This window comes from Hyalella azteca, unplaced genomic scaffold (assembly GCF_000764305.2).
Source record: "Hyalella azteca isolate HAZT.00-mixed unplaced genomic scaffold, Hazt_2.0.2 contig5365, whole genome shotgun sequence".
Lineage (NCBI taxonomy): Eukaryota > Metazoa > Arthropoda > Malacostraca > Amphipoda > Hyalellidae > Hyalella > Hyalella azteca.
Window position 1 is genome coordinate 22,796 of NW_025935559.1, and position 12,644 is coordinate 35,439.

Sequence of the window (12,644 nt, forward strand, 5' to 3'; positions counted from 1 at the left end):
TATTTCGGTTTGTTTACACACGTCAGCACCTGCTAACGAGGGTAACGCCGCTATACTTTTTATCGCTAAATTCAATCAAACAACGTAAATTTCGGATTGAATTAGAAATAACCTCTCTTATATACCGTAAAAACTACTCTCAAACTATATAAAGTGCATCATACTTTACATTGGATTTTGAGGTGATGTTACCTGCAATGGTTCTTACGTGAAGCATGCGTAATCTATTTTGGTAATTAATGGTGAGACATGCGGCAAATTAATGATAATAGTACAGCGGTTTCAGCGTTTATTAGGCCGCATACCCGTCGCCGATTTATAACATCGCAGAACATTTACAGCTTGTGGCGGTCCCGAACTTGCACCTCACTGCCACAATTCTGCTGTGCTTAACCGCCCGGGCTCCTCCACGATTCTGACCAGAAACTGGCGCAGGTAGCTGGGATCGAATCTGCAGCTCTATGTTCCAATCTTGGTACTCGGCGCCTTAACCACTGTAACACCCTGCTCCAGGAGTGGTCCAGTTAATGTTAATTAATGTGTCTCTTCAGTACTTTGTACATCTTGATTCTATGGCATGTATGCACCGCACGTTTCATAATAGAATAGAAGTGTCGGCACAGAAGAAATGGGCTCAATTAATGCCTGTTGCCAATTCATGTACTTTTCGTGACTTGATTCACAAGGGATCCGGCCTTTTGAACATGATCTTTCCATAACTGACGATTGATTGAGATAGCTGCTGGACTTGTTGCCTGGTCCGTAAGATGCTTGGCATTTTAAGACTGAACATATGCTCCTGCATAGCTTCGTCTAGTCTGTTCATGAAGACGTTCATACTCAGAACGTCAACGAGGCTATCAGGCGGGCTGTTCCACATGTTGGTGGCTCGAAGCGAGAAGAAGTGTTGTCGCATGGATGTGTTTCAACTCAGTTTTTTAGTTTACAGCCGTGGCCCCTGGTGTTGGTTCTTGTTTCAAATTCTAGTAATCCTTCTGGGACCTTGTATAAACCATGAGTATACTTGTATAATTCAATGAGGTCACCACACAGACGTCGATAACTGAGGCTTGGAAGCTTCATAGCCGTGTCTTCTCGAAAACTGCGTTGTAACACATCCATGCGACAACATTTTTTCTCGCTTCGAGTCACCGACATGTGGAAGAGCCTCCCCAACAGCATCGTTGACCCTAGCCTAGCCTAGCACCTTACGGACCCAGACAATAAGTCCAGCAGCTATCTCAATCAATCGTCAGTTATGGAAAGATCGGGTTCCAAAGGCCGATCTCTAGTGAATCAAGTCGCGAAAAGTACAAGAATCGGCAACAGGCTATGCGCCTATTTCTTCAGTGCCGACACTTTTATTCTATTCTATAATCTTTAATCTTTCCTCATAGGACATGCCCCTTTCAAGCCCGGAATTATCCTTGCTGCACGTATTTGAACACTCTCGACTAAATTCTTGACGTCTGATAAGTCCAAGTGGCTTATTGGCTTTATTAACTTGGCCTTCACTATGCTTAGAAAATTTCAACTCATTGTCGATATAAACTCCTAAATCTTTTTCCATTGTCGACATGGATGTAATAACTCTGTCGTTGCAACCTTGTCTTCTCATACTATAATCTTGCAGTTCATTATTCTTGCCAATGTAGATTACTTTACATTTGTCAGCGTTAAAACGCAGCTGCCACTCATCCGCCCAGTCAACTAACCTGTCAAAATCACCTTGCAGCTGTACTTTTTGCGACGTATTCTTCACTGTATTATAAATTTTTGTGTCGTCAGCATCCATCGAGCACACGCTAGATACAGCTTCTGGCAGATCGTTTATAAACGCAACGAATAAAACAGGCCCGAGAACGCTTCCTTGTGGCACGCCGCTGCTCACTGAAGCCCAGTCTGATACGGACCTAATAATACTAAAACGCTGTCGTCTCCCTACTATAAAATTTCTGATCCATTAAAGTACGTTACTCTCAATTCCCAAAGACTTCAATTTACGCAACAGCCGCTCATGTAGGACACTGTCAAATGCCTTGGCAAAATCGAGGTACACTGCACACGACGTTTCCAAACTCTAGGTTCGGGCGCATGACAGAAACAAACAACTGCTTCATTGTTTCTGCATCTAGGAATTCGAAAGAGCGTCTGATCAGTCCAAGTCGTTTATTGGCTTTATTAACTTGACCTTCACGATGCTTAGAAAATTTCAACTCATTGTCGATATTAACTCCTAAATCTTTTTCCATTGTAGACATCGATGTAATCACTCTGTCGTTGCAACCTTGTCTTCTCATACTATAATCTTGCAGTTCATTATTCTTTCCAATGTAGATTAATTTACATTTGTCAGCGTTAAAACGCAGCTGCCACTCATCAGCCCAGTCAACTAACCTGTCAAAATCACCTTGCAGCAGTACTTTTTGCGACGTATTCTTCACTGTATTACAAATTTTTGTGTCGTCAGCATCCATCGAGCACACGCTAGACACAGCTTCTGGCAGATCATTTATAAACGCAACGAATAAAACAGGCCCGAGAACGCTTCCTTGTGGCACGCCGCTGCGCACTGAAGCCCAGTCTGATACGGACCTAATAATACTAAAACGCTGTCGTCTCCCTACTAAAAAATTTCTGATCCATTAGAGGACGTTACTCTCAATTCCCAAAGACTTCAATTTACGCAACAGCCGCTCATGTGGGACACTGTCAAATGCCTTGGCAAAATCGAGGTACAATGCATCCACTGGCTTCCTTTCGTCCAACAGGCGGGTCCATTCGTTCAGAGTAGACAAGAGGTTAGTGGTGCCGGATCTCCCGGCAATAAAGCCATGTTAACAGTCTGATAGGAGATTATTAGCAGTCAAATGATCGATCAGTCAATCTCTCACAACAGATTCCCTAATAACGAGGTAAATGAATAGTTGTTCCTGAATACGTGTTGATAGAGTTTTCTCTCCATTTAAAAGTTTTGGCACATGGAGCAAGTTGGCGATATTATATCCGATAGTTTACTTGTATTCATGTTCATTCATATGGTAATTTCAATCCATTACATACTCAAGTTAAATCATCAATCAAAATTTATCAAAGTTCGAAAGGCAAAACAATAAAACGTAGTCATAACCGCCATATTATAGAGAATATTATTCAAACAACACAAGATTCGATATATTTATTCAGTAATGGTTTCCAGCTGCATGGGATTTGGTATATATTTATACATATTCCGAAGTCTATCTAATGAGAATAAGTTAGGCAACAACATGAAGTTCACGACACAGATACCTGAAAGCGGAATATTTATTTACACAGGACACACGCGCGACTACAACGGATTTCTAAGTAAATTTTAGTCGTTTTTGCATGGAATTTAAAAATTATGATTAATGTGTATTAATAATATACATTTAGATGGCTTATAATTGATTCGAACCTTCTTGCGAAACATTAATTACAAAATAAATTTTCAAGTGTAAAGACACTTGTCTAAAAATCTTGCCATAATTGAACAATTTTCAGCGAAGCAAAATTATAAAACCAATCATTATAAGTTAGATCCTGATTGTTAATCAACTGTCCTTGATTATAGATATTTTAAACGCTTTCGTAAATTCTAGGGTGAAACGGCACTATCATGCCTTTATAAACAATGACGAACATATTGTTTTAAATGACACAACGAAAATTGAATCAATCAATATAACAAATGAACATAAATTAATATAATGATGACAACACCTGAATTGCACTCGAAATATTGCGCTATTTGTCTTTTGTTAACAAACTATGAGTGACTGTTTGTAATTAATGACGATTCATGTAAAGAATGAATTAACGTGACTAGTTCATACTTTGTACATCTTATATTTATCATAATATTCATTGATTTAATAGAATGTTATGGAAACTTTAAAACTATTACGGTTATTTTATAATTAGTTTCTCGAATGAGACGACTCGATATCGAAGTCAACCAATAAATATACGTATAATAACGTAATAATGAACAAGCAGTAAAGAAAATATTGATATTATTCTTCTTTCAATATGAAAAATTTGCTAATGATAAGTAATGTGATGAAATTTAGAATTAATTAATATAGTGATGGTTTTACTATAATTGCCTGACATGATGGAAATTTCTTTTATTATGTAATAAATATATAAAAAAAACGGTTTTACGACCTTAAAGTCATACAATTTTAAAGATGTTGCGAATTTAAATTTTTCAATAAATTCTCCGAAAAACGAAATATCAATCCTACTTCTTTCTTCCCGAACATACATTTGCAAATGGTCGAAAGTCTTGCATAAGAATGGGGAAAAAACATATATAAAATGATTAAAAATTCTTCAGCTAAGGTTGCATCATGAATTCATTACCTGATATACATATTCACATGACTTTTATTCCTGCATTTACACTGGAAAAATTAGCAGATCACCCGAATTGAAGAGTGAGTTGCTGGTTTGAAACCCGGAACTAATCGTTTAAATTTAGGTAAAAATTGGAGATGCGGCAAAGCGATTAAAGGAAAAAGGGAAACAATGTTGGAGCAGTGAGTTGCTGGTTTGAAACCAAAAGTTAGCTGTTCTGATTCTGCTTTATCTGGAACAGCCAAAATGTGGCTTAATCGGCAATGCCGGATTCACTATAGCTGCTGCAACCTATGCTATACATTCATACCATCAAATTACATATACGAAGTGCAGTTTATGTACAGCATCTATGTCCCTCTATTCTACTAAGGTTGATCTTAACTTTACTAAACGATTTATTGTCATGAAGAATGACTTAGGGATTGACTATATCGTGAATTATATTATGATATTGCACGAAATGATTTACAAGCAATGGCTCTGCATGGCTACTCGGTGGTCTTTGCTTCAGTTTCGTTGGCGTCAGGCTGGGAATTTTTCTTGCGATCTTCCGGAGATTCCGGCCTCTCGCTGCTGCTGTCGGGTTGCTTGGACCCGTCCTCCCTCTGGCCGTCGATGCTGCGGTAAATTTGCGTGAGGTGTCTGAAGATATACTGAGTACCGAGACTTTCTTTACTGGCATTACTACAGCCACTGCTGCTGCTGTGGCTCCGACGCTCCACTCCTCCTTCTTCGTCGCTGGTTTCCGGAACCTCGCGTCCTGGAGGATGGAAAGCTGAGATGCGATCGTCGCTGCCACGCAGGACACTCGTGCTGGAAGGTTGTGTGTCCTCATGGGCAGTACGTGACGAAGATACTGGCGATGGACGACCTAAGTGCAGAGGAGGCATCACTGACGAGCCATTGGACGACGGCGGAAGAGGTGGAGGTACAGGCAGGTCCTTGGGAGGTCCTGAGGCAAAGGACCTTAGCTGCCCAGCCAAACGCAGGTCCAAGAGAAGCCTGTATGGATCGATGGGTGGAGGAGGGAGATGCGCTGGAAGTGGAACCTGAGGACGCAAGAGGGAAGCGTGAGCAGCCCACGGTGAAAGGACATCCGGAGGGGGAGGGACAGGCGAGTGCAGGAAAGGAGGCTGCATTAGCAGAGGGGCCTGAAGGGCCTCGGCGGGCCGACTTATACGATCATCATCCATCCGTGCTCTTTTGATACCCAAATCCGCGTCACTGGATGCGATACCGTCGCTGTAGAGGGACCTCTTAAGCCCTTTGTCTTCGTACAGCGGATGGGAACGATGCAGGGGAATATCAAGTTGCGGAGGAAGATGCGGCATCGACGGGGGCGATCCTTTGGCAAGCAGCGCCGCCCTCAGGTGCTGCTGTAGAGCCGCGTCAGGAGGCTGACCTGGGCCCCGTGGTGCCATGCGACGCAGGAGGTCGCTGAAGAAATTACCGTGGAAAGGTGAGGTCATGTTGAAGAGGTAAGGAGGCGTTGCCGATATCAACTGTGACACGAACTGGAATGAGTTGAAGTTGTGGGGGTGGCGCAGGGGAGGGCCATCCCCACCAGGTGGGCGGTTGCCAGGTGTGTCTGGAGCTGCCATCTGGAAAACAGGAATAATTCAATCACAAATATTCAAATAATAGAATTTAAGAATTGAAATAACAAAATTTACCCGTATGTCAGCGGTGCAGAAACCTCAGCCGCTTACCCTATCAGCCATAATAATAGGCTAGGCCTAATAGCCTAATTAGACTATGCCTAATACCCAAATTATGCTAGGCCTAATAGCCTAATTAGGCAAGGCCTAATAGCCTAAATAATTGAGTAGCCACGACTTAAGATAAGACGTTCTTCAAAGAATGTCGAGGCTGACCGGAAAATAACACCAACCAGAAAATGATAAATTTTGAAAACCAACAAAAATCTCAAAAAGAAAATTAGTCGCAACTGGAGAAAAAGTTTGGGGGAAAGGAGGGAAAAGGATTGGAGGATGGGGGGAAAGGAAGGAAAGGAAATTCGAATAAAATGGAAATTGATTGCGCGGAAATTTTTAGCTCACCGCGTGGCAATCCGGGCGCTCTCAATAGTCCATAAATTGCCACTCAGAATCTTTCTACGTTTGTGCTGTTGCACCGCGCACTGTAGCAGCGGTGCACAGCTACATCGTGCAATGTAGCAACGGTGTACGGCTACACCGCGCACTGTAGCAGCGGTGCACGGCTACACCGTGCACTGTAGCAACGGTGTACGGCTACACCGCGCACTGTAGCAGCGGTGCACAGCTACACCGCGCACTGTAGCAGCGGTGCACAGCTACACCGTGCACTGTAGCAACGGTGTACGGCTACACCGTGCACTGTAGCAACGGTGTACGGCTACACCGCGCACTGTAGCAGCGGTGCACGGCTGCACCGCGCACTGTAGCAATGGTGTTTTACAGATTGTAACTTCAATTAATATAATTAATTGCCAAAACAAACTTCCCGTAATGTGCAAATTAAGGAAAATTTTCACCAGTGTGATATCCAATGAAATAAACATGAAGAACACTCCTGTTCTGAATAACAATTAAGGTTTCTGAATCCACCATCGAAAACACTTGTACTCTGAGTAATAGTGATATGAGAAATCACATTTTTTTCTCCTTAAGAGTGAACCCACAGCTACGAATAATGCAGCAGCAAACAACAAAAATTTTATTCTGAATAATATTGATATGAGATGTCATTTTTTTCTCCTGAAGAGTGAACCCACAGCAAAAAATGCAGCAGCAAACAACAAAAGTAAAGTCGCATCGCATCGCCCGATATTGCGGCGTGAGACTCAGCTCTGCTCTTCCCTGGGGCGATCCTCGGCGTTTGCTCAAATTGCACGACACGAAAAAAAGGCAGCCCTGAAAAAATCAGTGGAAAAACTATCATGAAAAAAGAGGCAAGAAAAAAGTGTCGGGAAATAAAGATTCGTCACCTGCGGCGGTTGCGTTTTGAACTGTTCAACGCTGCCCTAGCGGGTTCATGCTGCGGTCGTGGTGGTTGGGTATGTTGAATCATGTTTGTATAATGGACGACTTGAATAATATACTTGACTTGAACTATATGTCTATATATTGGACGAATCTGTGCACATGTATAAATATTTTCTTCCTGCTTTTTGTTTTAAATGGCCCTCCAAAAAACAAGACGGATGACATTCTCAAGTATTTACACATTTCCATTAAAATTCGTGTACAATATGGCCTAAAACAACCCCTTCCAAATCACATTTCAGCCGGGAATGTATATACAACTCAGACTCGGGTGGAATAATAATTCAATAGCCAAAATTTCTAAAAATTATTCAATAGCCACAGGCGCTGGAAATTGTGTGGCCGGGACCATGAATGGCGGACGGTTAGAGGACGGCAGGCGTTAACGAATTCATGAAATATTCGCGGAATTTTGGTGAATTTGAAGAAGGTGCCGACGAAATTTTGGATAAAGAATATGAATTCGTAGTATGTTTGAATTGATTTGAAGAGAATCTGAATTAATTCGAAGAAAATGCATAAGAATTCTTACAGGGTCTGAATAGATTCAAGACGCTTTAATGAGTTCGTAAAGCGTTTCACTCACGAAAATGTGGAAACTTTGTGAAAATAGCTATGCACCTTATGCCCCATGCGTGGATCATCCTGACCTAGTTTGGCTCGGCAAAAAGGGCTTATTGGAGGATATACTTCCGCTCTCTGAGCGAGATGTGAGTAAGAAGATGGGTCGCTATTTGCATGGACAATAATAAGGCTAATTCAATTTTCCAGGGATTATGTACCAGCGGTGCCATAGCCACGCATGTGTCACTAACACATGTCACTGTACGTATTTTGTACGAGTCTTTCTATTGCATGCGACTGTACTTGAGGCTCAAGAATATTTTTGTGCGTTTTTCGTGCGACTGTACTTAAGGCTCAAGAATATTTCCGTGCGTTTTTCATGCGGCTGTACTTGAGGCTCAAGAATATTTCAACGCGTTTTTCATGCGGCTGTACTTGAGGCTCGAGAATATTTCCGTGCGTTTTTCGTGCGACTGACTGTACTTGGGGCTCAAGAATATTTCAGTGCGTTTTTCGTATATTTCAGTGTACTAAATAAATATTTCAGTGAACATAGCGGCCTCGCATTCTTTACACTGCATTCTTTTCACTCGATAGAAAAGGCGTGAGAAACTTTATTTATTGAATGTACGTACAATAATGATGTGTTGTACGAATTTGCTGCTTATAAGTTAATTAATTTGCAGGTGCTGTTCTTAAATATTTTCACGGCTATTATTCATCATAGTAATGAGATTTTTACTCTGTGTATGATGGGTTTTAATATATCTTATTAACATATAAGTTATAATAATAATAATAATAATAATAATAATAATAATAATAATAATAATAATAATAATAATAATGCCACGCATGAGTCACTAACACATGTCACTGTGCGTATTTTGCACGAGTCTTTCTATTGCATGCGGCTGTGCTTGAGGCTCAGGAATATTTCCGTGCGCTTTTTCGTGCGACTGTACTTGGGGCTCAAGAATATTTCTGTGAACATAGCGGCGCTCGAATGCCGACCTCGCATTCCTTACACTGCATTCTTCACACTCGATATAAAAGGCGTGAGAAATTTTATTTATTTAATGTATTTACAATAATGATGCTTTGTGAGAATTTGCTGCAAAAAGTTAATTAATTTGCATATGCTGTTCTAAAAATTATAGTTATAGGATTTTTACTATGTATATGAAGGGTTGTAATTTATGTAGTTAATATGTTTGTTAATTTATCTAAATTACATTCTGGTTGTACATACGATCTTGATCTCATATTTGTTATATTGAACTTGAATTTCTCCCTCACCATTTTATATTTTATTTCGTACATTTTAATGTGTGTTGATATTTTCTTTTGTTGATAAACCTGAATCATATTTGAGAATATTATTTCATTGGCTTTTAAGTTGTTGTGTTACCATTATTATTATTATTATCATAATTATTATTAATATTACAGTTAAAAATAATAATTTAATTATTAATACAATTATTATTAATATTATTCATCTGATGCATAGTCTACCAGAAGTCTTCAACGGATAGAAATGACTGAGCAGCTAATTAATTAATTAATAATAAAAGACGATGAACGCAGTTACGGCGGTGTTACACGCAGTAACGGCGATGTTACACGCAGTTACGGCGATATTCCACGCAGTTACGGCGGTGTTACACGCAGTTACGGCGGTGTTACACGCAGTTACGGCGGTGTTACACGNCAGTGACAGCAGCAGCAGTGACAGCAGCAGCAGTGACAGCAGCAGCAGTGACAGCAGCAGCAGTGACAGCAGCAGCAGTGACAGCAGCAGCAGTGACAGCAGCAGCAGTGACAGCAGCAGCAGTGACAGCAGCAGCAGTGACAGCAGCAGCAGTGACAGCAGCAGCAGTGACAGCAGCAGCAGTGACAGCAGCAGCAGTGACAGCAGCAGCAGTGACAGCAGCAGCAGTGACAGCAGCAGCAGTGACAGCAGCAGCAGTGACAGCAGCAGCAGTGACAGCAGCAGCAGTGACAGCAGCAGCAGTGACAGCAGCAGCAGTGACAGCAGCAGCAGTGACAGCAGCAGCAGTGACAGCAGCAGCAGTGACAGCAGCAGCAGTGACAGCAGCAGCAGTGACAGCAGCAGCAGTGACAGCAGCAGCAGTGACAGCAGCAGCAGTGACAGCAGCAGCAGTGACAGCAGCAGCAGTGACAGCAGCAGCAGTGACAGCAGCAGCAGTGACAGCAGCAGCAGTGACAGCAGCAGCAGTGACAGCAGCAGCAGTGACAGCAGCAGCAGTGACAGCAGCAGCAGTGACAGCAGCAGCAGTGACAGCAGCAGCAGTGACAGCAGCAGCAGTGACAGCAGCAGCAGTGACAGCAGCAGCAGTGACAGCAGCAGCAGTGACAGCAGCAGCAGTGACAGCAGCAGCAGTGACAGCAGCAGCAGTGACAGCAGCAGCAGTGACAGCAGCAGCAGTGACAGCAGCAGCAGTGACAGCAGCAGCAGTGACAGCAGCAGCAGTGACAGCAGCAGCAGTGACAGCAGCAGCAGTGACAGCAGCAGCAGTGACAGCAGCAGCAGTGACAGCAGCAGCAGTGACAGCAGCAGCAGTGACAGCAGCAGCAGTGACAGCAGCAGCAGTGACAGCAGCAGCAGTGACAGCAGCAGCAGTGACAGCAGCAGCAGTGACAGCAGCAGCAGTGACAGCAGCAGCAGTGACAGCAGCAGCAGTGACAGCAGCAGCAGTGACAGCAGCAGCAGTGACAGCAGCAGCAGTGACAGCAGCAGCAGTGACAGCAGCAGCAGTGACAGCAGCAGCAGTGACAGCAGCAGCAGTGACAGCAGCAGCAGTGACAGCAGCAGCAGTGACAGCAGCAGCAGTGACAGCAGCAGCAGTGACAGCAGCAGCAGTGACAGCAGCAGCAGTGACAGCAGCAGCAGTGACAGCAGCAGCAGTGACAGCAGCAGCAGTGACAGCAGCAGCAGTGACAGCAACAGCAGTGACAGCAGCAGCAGTGACAGCAGCAGCAGTGACAGCAGTATTGACGCGCTCTCAAATAAATCAATGGATCACATTGTCCAAATAGTGACACATTTTCTCACCCACAGCACATGCAGAAAGCGGACCTAGCACTTAATTCCAAGTCCTAAATGGGTCAGAATGACACACACCAGGGCATAAAATACATCGCTATTTAGACCAAGTCACATTTATTTCTCTGAGTGCAAAAATACACTACACTAAAAAATTAGTGAGTTTAGTGTCCAAGTAGCGATGCACTTTTCATTCTGGTGGGTGTCAAGGTGACCTAGTCTGGTCCGGCAAAAAATCATATCGGTGCGACGTGGAGAAAGTGTGTTACAATTTGGACACTTTGACCCATCAATTTTTCTCAGTGTAAAGTTACAGTGAAGTTACGATGTTGTCGCCAGGGTTGAGCATGAAAAAATACGGCGGCTTTAAGCTTAAATACGGCGGCCTTAAGCTTAAATACGGCGGCCTTAAGCTTAAATACGGCGGCTTTAAGCTTAAATCTGGCGGCCTTAAGCCCATACCTTTTAAAGTTTTATGAATAATTACGTGGGATTTATAGAGCACTTGAAAGGGGCGGTGCTGTTTGAAAGTAACGGTGGACACTTCAGCCTGCAGTTATACACTCATTAAAATGAATGAGTCGTACTGTCCAAATATTGACACCCGAAACTGGGTCAGGGCGACCCACAAACAAGGACACTTGTCACCTCACAACCGTAGTGTAGGCTGCTCTTTACCCAACACTTGTCACCTGACAAGCGCAGTGCAGGCTGCTCTTTACCAACACTTGTCACCTGACAAGCGCAGAGTAGGCTGCTCTTTACCAACACTTATCACCTGACAAGCGCGGTGCAGGCTGCTCTTTACCAACACTTGTCACCTGACAAGCGCAGTGCAGGTTGCTCTTTAGACAACACTTGTCACCTGACAAGCGCAGTGCAGGCTGCTCTTTACTCAACACTTGTCACCTGACAAGCGCAGTGAAGGCCGCTCTTTACACAACACTTGTCACCTGACAAGCGCAGTGCAGGCTGCTCTTTACCCAACACTTGTCACCTGACAAGCGCAGTGCAGGCTGCTCTTTACACAACACTTGCCACCTGACAAGCGCAGTGCAGGCTGCTCTTTATCCAACACTTGTCACCTGACAAGCGCAGTGCAAGCTGCTCTTTATCCAACACTTGCCACCTGACAAGCGCAGTGCAGGCTGCTCTTTACTCAACACTTGTCACCTGACAAGCGCAGTGCAGGCTGCTCTATATCTAACACTTGTCACCTGACAAGCGCAGTGCAGGCTGCTCTTTACCAACACTTGTCACCTGACAAGCGCAGTGCAGGTTGCTCTTTAGACAACACTTGTCATCTGACAAGCGCAGTGCAGGCTGCTCTTTACTCAACACTTGTCACCTGACAAGCGCAGTGAAGGCCGCTCTTTACACAACACTTGTCACCTGACAAGTGCAGTGCAGGCTGCTCTTTACCCAACACTTGTCACCTGACAAGCGCAGTGCAGGCTGCTCTTTACCCAACACTTGTCACCTGACAAGCGCAGTGCAGGCTGCTCTTTACACAACACTTGTCACCTGACAAGCGCAGTGCAGGCTGCTCTTTACCCAACACTTGTCACCTGACAAGCGCAGTGCAGGCTGCTCTTTAC

At 43.6% G+C, this 12,644-nt stretch overlaps 1 protein-coding gene across 1 annotated transcript in view; it reads right to left on the reverse strand.

Moving 5' to 3' along the window:
* Positions 1-4,059: 4,059 nt before the first annotated feature.
* Positions 4,060-12,644, reverse strand: part of LOC125177860 (pollen-specific leucine-rich repeat extensin-like protein 2) — a 17,496-nt gene continuing 8,911 nt past the window's right edge. Inside the window, exon 2 of the mRNA XM_047880387.1 lies at positions 4,060-5,987. Coding sequence (XP_047736343.1) covers positions 4,875-5,987 — 1,113 coding nt within the window. The 3' untranslated portion in view covers positions 4,060-4,874. The remainder of the gene's footprint in view (positions 5,988-12,644) is intronic.